This window comes from Rhipicephalus sanguineus, chromosome 3 (assembly GCF_013339695.2).
Source record: "Rhipicephalus sanguineus isolate Rsan-2018 chromosome 3, BIME_Rsan_1.4, whole genome shotgun sequence".
In the NCBI taxonomy this organism is placed as follows: Eukaryota; Metazoa; Arthropoda; class Arachnida; order Ixodida; family Ixodidae; genus Rhipicephalus; species Rhipicephalus sanguineus.
This window is the reverse complement of record NC_051178.1, coordinates 137591994-137611161: the sequence shown is the minus strand read 5'-3', so window position 1 is coordinate 137611161 and position 19168 is coordinate 137591994. Positions and strand designations below refer to the sequence as shown.

The following is a 19168-nucleotide window of genomic DNA, read 5'->3' as shown; positions in this document are numbered from 1 at the left end:
AAAAGCAGCGAACCTACTACAGAGAGCGAGCAAAAGCTTTATTTGCACGACATGGTTGCGAAGGCAACTCATTTAAAAAGAATTAAGAATAAACTTACCAAAGAAGCAGAGAAAAGAAGTTGAGGTAATTGCGCTGCTCGTATAAGCAGACCAGGGACCAACCGGCGTCCCTGCCGACGGCAATCTATATGTCCACGTGGAACTGCTATATAGGGCCCAATCAATAAGCTCCGCTTATTGGGTCAAACGTTTTCGACCACATCGCGTCGAGTACGTACAAGATGTGACCACGGCAATCAAACGGGCGTGCCACTTATAACAATGACATCTTTCGGCACCGCAGGAGTTCTACAAGCCGATCGAGACGGCGGGCCTACTGACAAAGCAGCAGCTGGAGGAGATATTTCTCAACCTGGACGAGCTGATCGAAGTGAACGCCAGCTTCTCCGAGAAGTTGCAGGACGCGCTCGACATCGCCAGCGAGCAGGGAGACGAGGTAACTTTCTAATGGCAATTACAAGCATAGGCGAGCGCAGGACTCTCCGTCGAGGGGGGGGGGGGATGCCTCCCCCCCCCCTCCTCTCGTTGGGATCCAGTGCGAAGAACACAAGCTTCGCCATGGATGCAAAAGTGAAAAATGCAGCGATGACGTACTTCTCACAATGACCTGCCTTTGTTCCCCGGCGTTCCGCGGATAACGGTGGGAAGTAAACAGTTCTTGGAATGCGACATCAGGGGTCCACGGCCGCCATTATCGTCAAAAACATGCAAGGTCATAACCCTGCACATTAAACAATGACAGGACATGACCGACTGAATAAAGATATGGGGATAACTTCTTGGCGCCCCCTTAGATTGGGAGGGGGGGCGGCACGGGGGCGACTCCCACCCATCACCCCCGTGCGCACGCCTATGGGCATTGGCTGTAGTTATTCAACGTTTCTACAACATAAGCTTGTCGATGGTCGGTACCATACTGAAGCGTGCAAAACGCAAGTTCTCGCCTCGTTGTACGTCGATCGTCTACAGATACGGGAATGGGGCACGTCGTCGTACACGTCTTACCCCGAACGCCTGTAAAATAATAGCGATCACACAATCTACAAGGCCAGTTAGCCTCATCTGTAGCTATATTGTTCACCCAAACACAGCAATGTTTGCCTCGCAGGAGTACACCACAGTGGACATCGGAAAGTTGTTCCTGGGAGCCACGGGCATGCTGCAGGCATATCAGACGTACTGCGTTCGACAGGTAAGCCTAGACACGCTGTTTACTCCCTTTCCGAACAACGAATTCAAACATATATAGGATTCAGATATATTTACTTCCAGACATAGAGGCAATCCAGCCTGCCTTTCTTTTCTTTTTTTTTTCTCTTTCCTTCACTTAAATTGGCCTAGGATTTCCAATTATCTTGATTAGACGATAAACCAAATTCGCAAGTACTAATTCGCATGTTTGCGAGAACACAAAATCTGCAACGACCATCTCATGATAATTGTTTGGAAAGGAAGTTATGAGGAAAGTTAAAAAGGAAGGTGACGCGGTTTTCTGAGCGCGTCTCAGCGTCACAGGTGAGGGAGCAGGGGAATAAAAGGAGATATGAGGAGTTGGATGTCTGAACCAGCGCGAGGAGTGAGAATCCGCACGCCTGTGGCCTCCGGAGACCAAGCGAAGGACACGCTGGCTCGTGAGGGCTGCCACGGAGGGACAGGGAATCCAGGTTCGAATCCTTATAAAGGACTGGCCTCTGACACGAAATTCGGTTTTCCCCTTAATAGCTTTCATATTTAAATGCCTCTTCTGTTTTTTTTTTCAAAAGTTCCTTTTTTTTTTATGATGGTCTACCGGGTCAATGGAATTGAGGCCAGATATAAGCCCAGCTAAGTCAAAGTGCATAGAGGTCGCCAAAGAAATGCTCTACCGTTTAAGAGAGCGGGATAAACACATATAATTAAAAAGAGCGAGATGCGTTTATATAATTAGCAATATTATCGAGTAGCTTCGAGAATGTACGAGGTAAGAAACTAAAGGATTAGTTCGGCGCTTGCGTTGTCATGCGATTGTGTGTAGCTGAGCTTTGTGTGCCTTATTACTCGCAGGCGAGCGCCTCGCTGAGCCTGATGGCGCAAGAGAAGGAAAAGGAGCTGCTGCGCATATTCCTGCGGGTGTCCCAGATGGAGAACACGCTGCTACGAAGAATGAACCTGGCCGCCTTCCTGATGGCGCCCGTCCAGAGAGTCACCAAGTACGTGTCCCTCTCTCCTTAATTAAACCCCCCACCTAACGCAATGTCTTCACAACGCGACGTTCTTACTGTGGAACCATATGTATAACAAAGGGGTGCACAATCATACAGTCTGTTGTGAGATCTGCTACATGCTTTTCTCCTTGTCGATTTTCGTGTTTAGCGCAATAACCTACGTGTACACGGCCGCATTTCGGGGTATTAAAGGGGTCATGGACCACTTTGCCAAGTAATCATCGAGTGACCTCAGTGTCGGAATTCATTGCCTCACGAATCGATTGCCGCAAAATTTTTTAGAATTCGTCAGGAACGAGAACAGGGGTTGGTCTCGCGCTTCAAACGCTTTCTCTCTCCTCTCGTCCCGACGAGCGCGCTGGAAGATACCCAAGTATGGGGATGACACGGGGCGCATCATGACCTTGAGCACACGTGATAAAACGCGTTCTCTCTTGTTGCGATTCCTGCGCGCTGTAGTGTGCATGGCTCACTGCTTAAATCACGCCGATACATTAAACTTTTGTTACGAGCTTTACGTGAAGTGAGCCCTAACGACGGGAGCTATATGATCACCTGCGAGGAAACGTTTCATCTAGACCCGCCTCAGCTCTTCCTAGCCTTGCTGGATCATCTAGGCTTAACGCGCAATATACATACCGAAATATCAAATTTGCATCGGCGGAAACACCGTGAAGCCAAGCAAACAGAAAAAAAAAGAATACCGTATGGGTTTTTTATTAAACGTCTTCGTTCTAAATATAGTTCGGTGACTTTCAGCGCAGTGCGCCTCGTTGAAGCAGTACAGAATTTAGGAGTGATCATTAATAACTAAAACAAAAGAGATAAACGTACTTTGCGCTTAGTTCACGCTACAGACAAGGCTCCTCCAGAAGCGCAGTGGGAAAACGCATGTGCGGAAACTGCGCAGGTATCCCTTGCTGCTGAGCCGGCTGTTCAAGGTGACGCCATACTCCCATCAGGACAGAGAGTCTCTGAGAGACGCACAACTGCAAGTACAACTGCACCTCGAGAGGATAAACCAGGTAAGCTCAGCATTGCACAGTCACAAAGATTCGGAAACTTGTCGATTACTTGTTCCACAGTCACGCTACAGGACGGAACCCCCCCCCCCCCGCTTATTCCGAAGCACTCCCACTGAGACCCTTACGATCAGAGGGCGCTCCCCCGCACCTGGACACGCCTATGCTAGTAAATCTTCGCTCAGACTAGCTGATAGCGATGCGCTGTCCCCGAATCAAATTCTACCACTTCGTTATAACCATTAATTCACTATTTCAGTTCGCAATGTGTGAAGCGGGTGTAGATAAAAGTAAACACTAAAAGGATTTGGAGCCTTACGTGCCAAAGTCACGACAGTAATTTCTGGTTATCATTACCTTCAGTCAGTTGTACTAACGAAGAAAGCAATTCTTAGCGTGATGTTGCATCGCCAGTAGCAAGTGCTAATTGATCAATGTGGTTTCCTTAAAAACGTTCTCGTGCTTTGCAGTTGACTCGGGAGGGCAACCCGACCAAAATATGGCGTCGCATCTCGAGCATCTCCGTCAACCCTCGGCGAGCGCAGAACAACGTCGGCGTAGGAAGCATCAAACTACGAAAGGTGAGAGCGTATGAAATAGCACTTACCTTCGTTTGCATATGGCGAAAAAAGCGCGCGTGCATACACGAAAATAGGAACTCAGTTTTGTTTCACAATACACCGTTGTTCAGAGGAAGTAATGAATGTATACGTAAGGTGGGGAGCCGGATAACATTTATTGAATTCCGTCGTTATCATACGAGAGTGAAAGGAGCAGGAGAGGAAGAACGCTCCTGAGTTCCAGCGTTTGTCATCTCATCGGTACGGTGAGCGTGCCGGATCAGGAGTGACTGCAACATGTTATTTCAAAAACGCCTCCAAGAGATGGTGTAACCACACCGCAGGCCCGTCTCTCTCGGAGGCGGCGGGAACAAGAGTAGAACGCGATAGCGTAATCGGACCATGTTCGTATCGCCTTCCCAATCGCTAGCCTGCCTTCGCTTCTCGGTGGAGACCTAAACCGTGCCGCAAGAAAAGCCAAAGTGCGGACGCCATCCGGCTCCTATCTTTATTTGCATGTACCTCGAATTTCCGCTCACTGACAACGCTGATTTTCCGCTCACAACCAAAGCCGCCTCCGCCGCCGCCGACACCAACACGGAAGGCATAAGTAGTGTTAGTGGGGGACAACGAGCTGCTTAACGCTGTCGCGTTAAAGGAGCGCGGGCTCTGCCAAGTCTGCAGACGGCTCCAGCGGGACAGAAACGAAATTCCACTTGATATGTGCTTTGACAAAAACGGAATGAGTTTCGTCGTCTCTGTAGGATACACTCGTTACTAAGGGCCCTCTGGCATGTCAGTCATATGCGCGCGCGATACGCGGCAATGTGGCATATTCGACTATAATTTGCATACCAAGGAGTATAGAATCTGCTCCGCGACAATCGGCAGCGTAAAAGTTCTACGTGCGTTGCTGGAGTCATAACCGTGTTTGCTCACTTGCAGATGGCGTTGGACCTGCTCAAGTGGAACCGGGACGAGACGCGGTTCGTGCTGGCCGGCCGCCTCCTCGTGGCCGAGTTGCCGGCCAGCGGTAGCAGCGGCAGGAGTGTGCGCTTCGCCGCATTGCACGGGTTGCTGGCCGTGCTGGGCCGGCCAAACTCAAACTACCGGCCCGACCTGGCGCACGACAACTCGCTCCTCTTCCCACGAAATACGGGCATCCGTGACGGCGCCCTGCTGCTCGCCAAGGAGAAAGCCGGAAAGTTCGTCCTCCCCAGGGTGCGTGCGCATGCATGTACCGTTGGGTGGAAACGGCTTACTCTAGTACCGTTTAGCTGGGGAAACACAGCGCAAAAAAGACGGAGACGAAGGAAACACGCTACACTGGACGAGCGCTGTTTCATTGCTCGTCCAGTGCTCTCGACAACAGCGCTCGTCCAGTGTACCGTGTTTCCTTAGTCTCAGTCTTTTCCAGTGAAGCTGTTACCTCTAACATACAACGGGCTGAAAAACGCATGAACAAAAACCACGTGGCCTACGTGGCGTAAACACAAAACTCCACGCCCCTAAACCTCAAACAGATCGCGCTCGCGTGCTCCTCTGCCAGCAGATGCGCGCGCTCCTTGCGTTTTTACCTCGGACGCCGAGAAAGGGCATTCGGAGAGGTGGACAGACAAGCCGACGAACGCGTTCGTTGTACACTCGTGCACAACTGCAACGCCACAACTAAATTTCGACCTCTGGGTGGTAGGTGCCAGTTAACAATTGAAGGCAAACGGCATATCTGTACGAGTGAACAACAGCGCTAAAAAGACGGGACAAGAAAGGACACGAGACCACGGAGCTGACTAAGCGCTGTTTTTCAGTCGTAATCATGAACCAACCAGCCCAAATGCGTACCCTACTATAGGCATATCTTTCTTTGTAATCAGGCATACAGCATAGAGCTCAGTATTCGTTTCAATAAAGAAAACCACAAAACAAGCATCAAAACCGTATGCTGTATGACAAGGCGCCTGTGAACAATGGGAGCACGCTCCCACGCGTCCCCGGTAAAGATTAGGTTGCAGCTGCTTTGTACTTCGCACAAGGGCTTCGAATGACGTCAAACGGCCCTTCCTTCTGCCCGCATGCTTCCCGCTTTCTTATATAAAAGGGAGACCCATCTAGCAACTCATTCAGTTCATTCTACGACTTCCATGGGTACACCACGAAAATTTAGATCATCAGAAGAACAGCGTGAATGCAGTGCTCGACGAAAGGAACAAATTCGTCTTGCTGAAAATGGTCGAGGAACCAACCACGGTCTACCACAGCAGCCACAAAGCGATTACCTCTACCATTACTCTAAAGTAGTATTAAAACATCCCCCCCCCCCCCTCCCATTAGCATGTGTGGTGTTTGATACAGCTTCGCTGGACATGCACGTTCGCAGGGTTCGCAGGGAGAGATGGCGGCCAATTTTTTTGCGCTGTGTTTTCCCAGCTAAGCATGGCCATGTACCAACTCGCCGAAATCAAAGTATTGCTGCAGTAGCGGATGCGATTTGGCTGCGTGAGAACAAGCGTTTTTAAATGAATGAGTGCAGTGCATTCCATGGCAGCTTGATAGAAAGGAAGTCCTCAACTGTGACTGGCTTGATAGTGAAAGCAGGAAAATAGGTGGGTATGACAGCACGGGACAGAGTAGGAAAAAGCAGTGGCAGTCCGCTGTGGACTTCGAAGGCGTCCATCTAGAATTCCTCTAAAATCGATTATGCCTCTTCTGTTACAGCACAATACAGTCGTCAAAATTCAGCAAATGTGCTGCGCCATTACACCAAAGCAAACGTCTATCAGCCTGCACCGCCTGTCAACGTCTGCTACCACAACAGGTCATCAATGCTTGAGCAAGCGTTCGCCTTGCACTTCGGGCAGGTAACGTCAAGTGGACCAGGAAGGCATTTTAATACTTGGCTACCGAATTTGCAGCACTACACTTCACAGTAGGATGGAATGTCTGGAGTTAATACGGCGCCGGTTCACACCTTGTGTATTGAAATCGGCATCCCAATCACATGGCAGTGGATCCAGGTCATTCGGAATTTGCCAGGCCAACTGTTACCCAGTGTAATTCTGTCATATAGCAACTTCGAAGTAGACTCCAGATAAAGTTAGAGTACAGCAACAGCACAAGAGCCATAGAGCAGATGCTCTTTAAAATGGGATAAACAACCAAAGAAATCAATCTAGGTTGATTAAAGGTATAATGCACTTGAAGGCCTATGTTTATAGCAGTGAGGATATTCAGAAAGAATTTGTTGTTTTATTGAGCTGTACCATAGAGGAGAGTCTGCAAATTGCACATTTGCAGGGATTTAATATGAACACAATATGGATATACAACATGGATATCATGTTAGCGTATACATAACGTGCTGACATGATATATGTGCGCAGCTCTGTGCGCTGCTATGTTTCACAAAACAGAAGTCTATGGCTATGGGAAACCACGAGGAAGACAGCTTCTGCAGTAAAACGAGGCATCATCCATGAATTCCGACAAGAAAGAATGGGCGCTGTCAAAAGTCCCAAATTTTCTATCTAATGTTTTGAACATCAACCTCGCCGCTAACATAAGCGGATCATAAGTGCACACACAGTAACATGTTCATTTTTCTTTCATAGGCACACAAAAGTGTGCAACATATGCTCAGGGGTGCAACAGCCGAAATAGGATTTGGAGCAATTTTTGGAGCAGCAAAATGTTGCTTTTGGAGCACAAAAATCCAAATTTGGAGCAGGTTACGAAAAAAACCTGAATTAAGGTTCTTAGCACAAAATCCCAAATTTGAAGCAGTATAACAAAGAAGGCTTACTTTTAGAAAAGAAAACAAAAATACGTACAAACTATTCAACATCAGCTAACTCGTGCACAGTGCACGTGAACACTGCTACTTCAATAAAAGCAGTGTGTTGAGCCACCCCACAGTGCGAACAATGACAAAGTCCACATTAGCATTTGCAGGGTCTGTCAAATAATTCGACAGGCACTGAAAATGCTAATGTGGACCTGCAAAACTGGCAACCTAAAATACGGGAGATTCGTAAAGCAGGAGCAAGTGAAGGTGGCGAAAAAGAAAACTAGCATACGTTTTTGTCTGTTTTTCAAGGCCGCGGAAACACCATACACAGCAGCTGCAAATGATTGCCAATAATTTTTTAGACGTCAGCGATCATACTAGTACTCGTAATTACACGGCGCGTGCACGAATGAGTAATTAAGGAACAAAATGTGCTGTGTCCCTGACAGCTAGTACTAACAGCCCCTTCTAAATCTCAGTACGCTTTTCCACAGGACACCAGTGTACTGCGGCAAAAGTGGCTTAAAAAGCGTTCTGCACGCAATAAAACAAGCATCAGGAAATTTGAGAACCACTCCTTTTTTTATTGCAAAAGCAATCATATGGACACTCTAGACGGGTTTTTCCCGTCATGTCCCGTATAAAGTCCAAATTGATAACATCCCCCGCACATAGTATGTTCTACCGCGGGTAAAAGCGCGCAAGTGCGAGTGACGAACGCGGCTGAAGCAGAGATCAAATGAACCAGCCCATCTCTGTCGCTCGGAGGGCGCATGCGATAACACCACTCCGCTCGGGAGGCCTGCCGTCGAAGCAGAGAGGAAACGCCCCGCCCGTCTTGAACGAGCATGAGAAGACGCGAGGGGGGGGGGGGGGACCAGCAACTTTGAACTTTGATTCTAAGGGCGCGGTCGCGATCTCTGGCGCGCGCGCTATCTCGGCAGCCATCAGCGGGCGGCTCGTATATCCTGCTACGTGCTGCGCTTACAATGCGACGACACTGTGCAGAAAGACCATCTTTTCCTGGAGCGGCCGTATTATCTTACACCAATGTTTTGTAGAGTTACGCGAGATCGGATACAAAAGAGTTTGCTAGCCTCACTTTGTATATAACATTACAAATTGCTGCTATCGCATTGTTTCGTTCTTACGGTGAAACTTTACTTTTTTCTTTTCTTTCGCGGGGGGTTAGGGTTAGGGTCTGTGCGTGTGTATCGGATGATGATGCCCACACTGCAGATGACCAACGCGGCCTCCATTTCTCGCTAAAGTTTGCGCAACTGAGATAATTTTGAAACTGGTCGGGCATTTTGGCGCAGCGTGGCGCAGTTTCAACAAATTTCACGGTTTTGGCTCAGCTTGGCGCAAAAATAAGGAATTTTATCAAATTGGCGCAATTCGCGCAGCTATTGCACCCCTGTATGCCACATCCATGGCAACTCACGGGGTAACACCAACTCATTGCAGGAACCCTTGTCCCTTGGAAGCTGCATCATCAGCTGTGATCCTGAGCTAAAAGACTGTTTCGAGATACAGGAGTACACATCAAAGGAAGGATTTCTTTTCAAGGTAAGCGAGAGCCTTTTTTCAATAAGGCATCACAGAGGCTTTTGTGACTATATCAGTGCTTCTCCACTGCAGGCCGAGAACAGTATGGAAACGCGGGAGTGGTTGAAGCAGCTCCGGTACCATGCCAAAGACCTTGGTTCATGGCGCAGGAGGCGCAACGGCATGGCCAACATAATGATCAACGGCATGGACCGTTACTGAGGCAGCAGCGCTTGCTGTGGGCACTGCCAGTTCCCTGCTGCATCAAGCTCCAGGGTTCCCTGTTCATATTTGTGCAAAAAATGTAGTGCGTGTGAGCCTTCCCGGTGTGGTGTCAGAAACTGCAAGTGATAATGTCTGCAATGGCTTGGTGCTTCTATGAAAAGACGGCAACGCCCAAAGTCACTTGCGGGACCGTGGATGAACTTCCCTCCGAACTGTGCTGGGCGACGTGTTATGGTTTGAAAGGTTTAGTAGTGAAACTCTTCTAGGCCAGGAGCATCCTATGTATAGCTGTAATTGCATACTCCAGTGGAGTCGCAGTGCGCGTCTGCGATGTGATATACCTTGCGAGCAGTCCATGGTGTTCAATGACGCACAGTGCACGCGAGCTATTTTCATGCAAACACAACAGCCCAGCATTCAAGTCGTGCTGTTCCAAGCATGAAACTGTCTTTGACACAAGAAGCACAGCGGCTTGAAGTCAGTGGACAAGACCGGCACGTGTGTTGAGTGCTTTTCTGTGGCAACTAAGTCCTAGCTTATGTCAGAGGTTATATTGCATACAATACACAGAATAAATCTTAACTAGAGTTGTGAACCACAGATAACTATTCACAAAAATTATGCGTTGAGGTGTACTATTCATGAACCTTGTTCAAAAGCTTATTTTATTTTTCATTCTTCTGCAATGTAAGATACTTTCAGATATAAGTTTATGTATGCTAAGTACATGTAGCACTTAGAAAATAAATTTTAATGATAAGCACAACGTTGTTGTATTTTTCACATGACGTATCCAAATGTACCTCACAAAATGGTCAGCTACCATTTCATGGATGAAGCTGTCCTGAGAAAGATTCCACTGTTTCTAAACATGATCATACATGACATGCGAGTTTCTTTTTTTTGCATTTTCACCAGTATACATAAATGAGGAAACATGGAAACGTTCATGTGATGTAGTGATTTATTGTGCACTGCAAAACATAAGTTCATGCAAAACAAACCCTTAAACAAGTGCTCTTTCAAGGCATTGTCAATTAACCTTAAAAATTCAGCAGTGTTACAGAGCAGTGCTAACTTCTGTAGATTATTTGCACAGTATACTTGACTCGCATAAAAAGGCAGCAGACATAGTCTGCAAAACAAGTTCACTCACACACAAGAAAAAAAAAAGCACCTTAGAAGGCGAAACAAAATGCAGAATGCTCAACAACAGCTTATTTAAAAACAGGCACATAGAACATGTCATATGACTTCACTCATTGAGAGTGGCTTAGCTCAGCTAAGGTTGAATCTACAAAGACAAATGACCATGTGCCTGTATATGTTGGCAACCAGCCAAAGGCACTGTGCAATCACAGAGGCAACACACACACACATGCATTCAACACACAAAAAATGTTAAATCAACGGACTAGAGAAAGAAGATATTTCAGCATACAAAACAACAATGCCCTCTCTCAAGATTACACAAATCCCGTGCTAAGCAAAGGCAGGTTCTTCTCTGCAGACATGCTACCTAGATGCCACGATGTCGTGATAAAGTGGCCAAAAGAAACGCAAGAAGGAACCTGGGACATGGTGGAATCGCGAGGTTCCTGAGGACTCGGGGAAAAGTTAAAAAGGCTTCAGCTGTTTCGATCCAGCGAAACTTTCTCAAGCCACTAGTCGATGCTTTGGGCTTCTTCAGAGCACTATATAAAAGGCGCAACAGTGGATAACCTGGATCGGCCTATCCACTGACCCTGTGAGAGGAGCTGGTTGTATCAGGTGGCTCCGATGTGCCATTTAGTACAAAAAGAAACAAATGCATTACAACACGACATGGCATAGTACAAAAATACGGTCCCTTCAGTACACACAACTTGAGGTGGCACGCTGCTTATGAAAGTGCCCTAAAACCAGTAGCAGGCAGTCATGTATTGGCTTTGCTTTAGTTGTACTTCTCCTGGCTCTTTTGTGACACCATGCTGCATCCCTAATTGTGCAGCAAGACGTGTTGCAAACTGCCCTTCTGTATGCCCAGACCTCGTCAAACATCATGTTAATACTGGTTAATCGAGGGGCCTACATGTTTGTGATTTGGCTGGTTGTGCGGTTCGGCTGCACTTGAACTTGTTCTACTACGAGAGCACTATAAACTTGTAAATGAGAGCGAAGAAAGTTAACTACACTATACACGGTATGCGAAGAAGTACAGTCCTCCCAAGGCAAGGGCCATTTTGATCTTCTAAAGCAGCAGTTTTTTTCTATAAACTACCAAATTGATGGCATGCCTGGCTGGTGGCTTCATTGTCTACAACTGCTCCAGTGAAAAATATTCTCAAGGAACCTTCTGCTAGCCCACATCAGGTCAGCAAGGAGATTCTTTGACATGTCATGAGAGGCTACTTCAAAACACTGCCAACATTACATACAAACTGGCACCTTGCCGATAGTGCGCCCCGTATTCTGTATTCAGAAAACAGTTGACAAGAGCTCTATTGCAATTTGCTTTCAAACAAGTGAGTAATACACAGCAACTGCATCCATCACAACAGAGCAATGATCGTCAATGTAACAGTGGAGACCTATTGAATTCTGAGACTCATTAGTAAAGAAGCACTGAAACACATTCCAGAACATGGTAAGAAAGTGTTCCAGATCTGTTGCCAATGTCTCCATGAACACGTGAGCTAAATACTGTTTCACTGCATGCAGCAGGGCGTTTAGTGTCTTGTACGATAGAGTGCATGCTATCTCCCATGGTTTTCCAAATCACCAGATTTTTTTCACCTTATGTAACATTGGTGATGATGCTACATAGGTGTGACTAGTCCACAGATGCCACCCATTTGGCATGCACGCCTAATGCTTCCGGATTTTCAAAAAACATGGAAGATGGCATTTGTTGATGCATCTCGTCCAACTTGTCACCACTCCCTGTTCAACCTTCAGAAGAATGGCTTGTTGGGCGAGTTGGTTCAGCATCTAGTAGACTTCAGCGCAAAAAACAAGGGACAAAGAAAGGACCACACGAACACAGCGCCACACTGCACTGTGCTTCGTGTGGTCCTTTCTTTATCTGTTGTTTTGTGCTAAAGTCTATCTACTAAGATGTTCAACCTTCAATGTTCTATGCCAGGCATCAGCCTTGAAAGGTTACCTTAGGTGCATTACAGAAAGCATAGAAAGAAGTAAAAGGCAGGGCACTGTACTGTCTGTGACACCCTTGCTGGGAACACACTGGCAAGTTGAGGGGAAAGAAATAAGTAAACATTCCACTCATATTTCTTTAAAGGATTCTAACCCATTCCAGCATGTTGCTTGGTTTCAAGGAAAGGCGTTTCAGGGTCCCTTAAAAGATTGCACTTAAAACTCGAGCAAGAAATCTATAGATGGACGCACTATATAGTGTGGAAACAGAAGTGTTTCGCAGTCAAACTCTGCCCCATTCAACAACCACGCTCAGCACCATTGATCAGTAAAACTAATAGAATGTATGGACTTATGGGACCACGAGACAATGCCCACGCCAAAAAGCATTTCAGTACTAGTACTTTAACAGAATCATGTGGAAGCAACAAAATGCATGCCCATCTGTACAATTCTGCAGCAAGAAACTGCATTGAAAGAAAGCACTCAGGCATGCTGTGAAGCAAGTTTACATTTGAGACTAGCTAAAAACCCAAGTTTCGCTTCACATGGTTATATGCAGTGTATGCACACATCATGAACATATCGCAGCAACAAACGTGCATCCTACGCAGCCTTTTTTCTAACATCAAAAGTTTACTGTGTTGTAATGCTTAGTAGAATACCACATACAGAACAGAGTTCAGTATTTTCAGACAATACCCACTTGTCTTCACCAAGATCGAGCAGACAGATTAAAGCTGCAAAACTTAAGATGTATACGCAGGTTACATGGGGTTCCAAAGAATTTAGGTGCATTTCTCGATCAGGTTAGATCAACGAAAGTGGCACTTAAGAGGAGAGTGTTTTGCCATTTTAAGAACTGCAAGGCTCCAGTGTCGATTTGATTCTCTGGATTCAATTACTGCAAGGACAAAATATAAACCTTCGATTCTATGGTCATTTAGACAACTGTAAACGATCTTAAGGACCACTATCCCTCTTCCTGGTACTCCTGAAAGGCTTCTGGTACCAGCATATATTTCATGCAGCAGCAAATGTGTGCTGCCCAGAGCACCGCTTATTTTCACATAGGACATGCCATGTAAGCGAGCCTCAATATCCTGGCTGTTTTGTCATTAACTTTCTGGTATGGTGTGCAAGCTGAGTCCAACAGAAAACCATCGAAACTTGACAGCACCAAATTCAAATACTCTTCGTTCAATTCTGCTAACCAGCTGCAGCATAGGGTTAGAATGCCTGAGTGGCTAGGCTGCCAACTCCATCCCAGGTTATCAGCTCAGTTCCAAGCCCATAAGTGGCGTTTTCAATTATAAACAAATGTGCCTATAAATGAATAGAACATAAGAAGCTATACCTTCAATGCAGTGAAACATTCTAGCTTTCGAAGCCAAGTGAGTATTGACTTTAAGAAATACTTTTCAATATGCTGTTTACTAATATTTAAAGATGCTTTTAAGATGTCCAGAAGAGTGTAGGATTGGGCATGATGGTATACCATGATTAGTTTTCATGTCACCGACTTGCAACCTCACAGTGAGAAACAGAGAACCATAGCTAATGGGTCACATCGGTGGGTGAGCAGCTATTGCAAGTGACCCTTTGCTTCGATTTTGTCTATATTCATCTCACACTTTTAAAGTTTTAAAACCGACCATATTAATTCAGTTCTGCAGTTAGCTCTATGTTGCTGCCTGCCTGCCAGGCACTGTAAACTAAGATCAAATGAGGCTATCAGAAGGGCCAAGTTGCGCATCCTTAAATTGTGCGATACAAAATTATCTATTACATATTATCGTAATAGCAATTACACAGCACTCAAGGCACACTCCTGCAGTCAGGCTGTAGTGTGGTATTCACAGTCGCATACGGTCGCGCATGTGTAGGTGTGTGGAGGATTATAAAGTTTCCAGAGATGGGCAGCGCATTTGAAACCAGACAAGCAGATGCTTATTCAAATGGATCTGCCGAAGTCACGGCAGCATTTTGTTTTGCCCTGCTGGCACAAACGTGCCAACAGCTATACCACGTCATAGTGCATACACTGGTCTGTGTGGTACAAACTGCACACGTCAAGCTAATCTATTTCACCTTTCATCAGGCGCTGACAAACACTGATGGTTTTCAATCAGTCTCAATCTCCTGCTCCATAAAGGTGTGATGCTAGCAATGCTGCCAGTCACTTCTCTTCACGAAAGCATCCTGAGGCCCCATTAGTGCAATGTTAGACCTGGCTATGACTTTCAATGCTTCACCTTCACACGAAACTGCCAATTTTTACAGTGTAAGCACAAGATAGGGAGTGAATGACCCCTTTCCATACAAAACTGACTAAAAAAATAAGGACTGTTTAGGGCAATAGAAAGCAGAAACAGTTGCGCAGGGTACCTCTGAAAAATCTCTCCTCCAATGCTAGTTGAAACTACACCTTGATAAATGCAGTACAAGCATGTTCTGTACTTCTGACAGAGACCATGCATTCAAGAAACCTTGACAGTGGTCGAATATAGTTTAGCTAAGGTTGTGATATGCCCAGATTCATGTGAAGCAAACAAGAACATAAAACTGCCTGAAACAAATGCCCCGATGTCATCCTCACCAAATTCCCAAGAATAGCAGTGAGCTGCGCTCTTCTGGAGATATATAAATGCCATGTGTCGGTGATGTGAGAAATACCACAACCACCCGAGGCTACCTTTCAAGAGGTAAAACAATTGGTAAACGATTAGGTAAAATAAGAAGGTCAACGTAAAATCTGCTGAAGCTCAGCATAGAACACCTACTAACCAACATTTTCTTTAAACTGAGAACTAAAATCTCACAATTGAGAATCAGAAGTATAAGCACCATTCTGCTTGCTGAAATGGCGTCATCAAAGGGTATGAAGTCAACATGGTCCCATTCCAGTACATTAACCTTCTGATGTCCAACAAGCCAATTATAAGTTCAACTCGATGACAAAGTCAATTCAATTCTTAAACTAGGAAAGAAGAGAGAAAAAAACAAGCACAGCAACTCAGAAACACAAATGACCACAAGTAGCCATAAGCTCGATATAACAACCTTGAAAGCACACATTATAAAAGTTTTCATTACAAGATAAAAATAGGGCTTGAAAGAAAAACCTAGTTTGAAACAATGGCATGAGTTACCAACTGACAAACAAGCAGGGGTGTGTGAAGTTCTTATAGCTCAGGGTCAAGTCAAGTGCTAATGCAAGTTATTGCCAACCATAATTCAGCTTTGATGCAATAGAGAGTGAAGTTTTATGAGCTCTGGCTTACAGGCAACTATTAAAGCCAACTACAGTGAACTGTAAGGCAATCACCACATCCGGCGAGCCCTGTGAAATACTGTCTTCAATTCACCACATCTGGCCACACAATTCAGTGGCCACCCCTCGCTTATCTGATTACTTAGCACTGAAAGGCGGTGAACACTTTAATACCCCGGTCACACTGGCAAATTTAGTGTCATTTTGAGCGAGTGCACTTACGCCCCCAGAATGTCACTTTGGCGGCGCGCTGCTACACGAGAAAGGGAAGTGTGCTTTGGAAATGATGGCAATGGCGATGGTTAACTAAGTAGAACAGCAGATATTTGGTATTTCAGGCAATGTTTCTTAAGAAGTAATGTATTATAGCTATAAGCAGCCTTTAAAATAAACTTTAGGTACAAACGCGGCGGATGCAGCCATTGCACGGCGTGTGCTCGGCATGCCCCTGGCGGCCGTGGCTCCAAACTGCCTGAGAATGAGAATAGTAAAGTAGTTTTCTGTGGTATGGTATGGTTTAGTACATAACAATATTCCTAATAACGAAAACGATAGTTTAAAAAACACTATGAACTCAACCTCGGATAATAACTTACTTGTTATCGAGCCACTGCTAACGAGGCTACACACTCCTTCTCGGCGAAGTGAGGTTGGCGAACGCACTCGACGGCAAGTGCGCTTTGCAGCGAGTGCCACTTAGCAGTCCCGTGTGACAGCGTGTGAAAGACACTTACGGCGAAGTGCACTGCCTCAAAGTGCACTTAAGTTGCCCCGTGTGACAGGGGTATAACAGGCTTTTGCCTACGTACTTCTCACTTCTGTCAATGGGCTTAGAATAGTCATACAACACGAAAAATAGTGTGGGCATTTGTTTCACTGCTACACGCAGCTCAAAGATCACATGTCTAAGCATTTTAAGCACAAGAGTGTCGCAAGCAAACCAGAAGTGAACATCGTACAGCATTGTGAAGCACAAAGCGTAAACACAAGCAAGTACGAATGCTCAAGACTGTGTGAGAAATAAGGTACAACAGCTGATTTCAGGACTAAGGAGGAGGGTTAGACTTAACTTCCGAAAACAGGCACACTTAGACAGCACACTACTTTCACTATGCAGCACAGTAATAAAATAAATAAATAAAATAATTAAAATGCCAATCACTCATTGCTTGACAAAGCTCTCCAAATGCACCAATAGAACAAATTATAAAATGTCTAGTGTGCTAGTGTGTATATAAAGAACTAAAATAAAGCACTGCACACCGAGTTGCATGCTCCTCATATATATGTTCTCCAAAACACATCTTTGACGTGGTAAGCATAAGAAACGTGAACACCTTCAAGATTTCCATCACTATTTTTGTTCATTCCTTGAGCTTTTTTAAAGGGGCCCTGCAAAGATTTTTTAAGCAATCATCAAATGACCTCACTATGGGAGTGAATTGGCTCACAAATTGATTCCTGCAAAAATTTTTTCGGATCTGTCAAGTATGAACAAGTTACAGGGACTTGTCGCAGGCTTTAAGCTCTATTTCTCTCCATTCGTTACGACGAGAGCACTGAAAGCTACACAAAGGTGATGACAGCGGGGCAAGAAGCTACGTCAGTTTGCGTCATGACCTTGAGCAATTTCTCTTCCTTTTTTTCTTTGAACACTTCGGCTCATTTTCGGTGTCATGACGAGCACACCAGTGTCGCTACTGCGTAATTCTAGCACACTACAGAGCGCAGCACTGGCACATGGTGGCACCCGCTGTGGTAACTATGCGGCACAAGAATGTTCAAATCAGTCAACGGTCACATTCTTCCCTCCACTGATGTAGTCGGACTCGTCGATGACTTAATTTGCCGAGAGAAGAGCAAGCGATTTCTAGCCGTCTTTGAAACGTGATTGTAAATTCCCTGCTGCATGCCGCGCTATAATATTTGGCTCACATGCTCATAGGAGCCCCCAATACATATCGGCAGAATTTACTGACCATGTTCAAGAAGCGTTTCAAGGCCCTTATAACGCACACCGATATCTGCACCTCATCAACGTGCCCTGACGACATAGTGCAGACAGGTTTCCCAATTCTGCCCAGCTTTAGAATGTGGTCGCGTACCTGAGATTAGAAGGCATGAACTTGTGACCAACCGCACAATACTAGTGCACAGGCAACTTCAGACTATTTTTTAGACTCCCTAGGAACTATGAAATAAAATTGTCAGAAAAAGCTAACGCATGCCTTCTTACTGCCTTTCAAGTGCTCAAATTGCCACAGCCACATCTAATACAGCTCTGAAGGCCAACAAGTATACCAATTAGGCCTACTGTGACAGGAGAGGCTCACATGCTCATAGGAGCCCCCAATACGTATCGGCAGAATTTACTGACCATGTTCAAGAAGCGTTGCAACATATGGGTATAAGAAACACGCTGGAACACGAGGTCCCAGCTGCCATTCCCGATTCTGATGAAATCTACTTTAGACACAGGATTTAGACCATGAACAGAAGCTAGTTTTGCAAAAAAGAAAAGCATTTGTTCGCCTGAAAATAATACAAATTCGGCCACCAAACACATTTTTCTGCCAATTTCGGAATTTTAGTGCACACCTAGTGAAAAACTGTACAGTTCTTTGTCACAATATTATTGCCTCCGAAGAACAAGTGAAATGCAGTCTTATGAGTATTTTGTTTCCCTTTGCTGTAGATGGAATTTTGAGAAAAAAATGACAAACTTGGTAAACGGTACAAAATCACTGTAATTCAGGAATTTTTAGTGCTGTAGACAAATTAAACTGAGGATAATAAAATTCGGTAAATATTAACTTTGGTGCTCGTGCCTTCCGTTGAGATAAATTTCGTGGCTTTCCAGTGTGCTGTTATGCTTCAAAATTGTGCTATAACAGATGTGGTCTACCGAAAACATCAAAGTTTGAAAATCATTTTTGAAAAAGACTATTTCTAATTAAAACAAAAATCTCTGGGGTTGAAGTCAAGAACGTCTACCATTCTATGTAAAAAAAAATGTTGCATTATTTGAGTTCTTAAAAAAGCATCAGAACTGACGTAATTGCGAGTACTATTGATTGTTCCTATGCAGTAGTGTACAGGATTCACTTCAACGATGGTGGAATCTAAATCGGGTAGACCGGACGACGTGTTAGCAACAGATTACGTCAACAAGCCAATTACTTCAAAAGGAACACTATCGTCGTATCTTACCAGCCATTGTCATGACTATGTATGCGTGCCTTATTTTCCAGATACTACTTCAATCATCACGAAACACCATGATCAGCGCACATAAGCACATAATGTAATCAAGAATAAGAATTTGTGTATTAGTCTACGGCAAGGCCAGTTTATTA

The 19168-nt window shown here is 45.2% G+C and overlaps 1 protein-coding gene across 1 annotated transcript in view; it reads left to right on the top strand.

Moving 5' to 3' along the window:
- LOC119387262 (uncharacterized) overlaps nucleotides 1-10169 on the top strand; it is a 151578-nt gene extending 141409 nt beyond the window's left edge. Inside the window, exons 7-14 of the mRNA XM_037654597.2 lie at nucleotides 344-496; nucleotides 1169-1252; nucleotides 2104-2249; nucleotides 3175-3289; nucleotides 3757-3867; nucleotides 4792-5067; nucleotides 9098-9199; nucleotides 9272-10169. Of these exons, the coding sequence (XP_037510525.1) occupies nucleotides 344-496; nucleotides 1169-1252; nucleotides 2104-2249; nucleotides 3175-3289; nucleotides 3757-3867; nucleotides 4792-5067; nucleotides 9098-9199; nucleotides 9272-9400 (1116 nt within the window). The 3' untranslated portion in view covers nucleotides 9401-10169. The remainder of the gene's footprint in view (nucleotides 1-343; nucleotides 497-1168; nucleotides 1253-2103; nucleotides 2250-3174; nucleotides 3290-3756; nucleotides 3868-4791; nucleotides 5068-9097; nucleotides 9200-9271) is intronic.
- Nucleotides 10170-19168: the final 8999 nt, after the last annotated feature.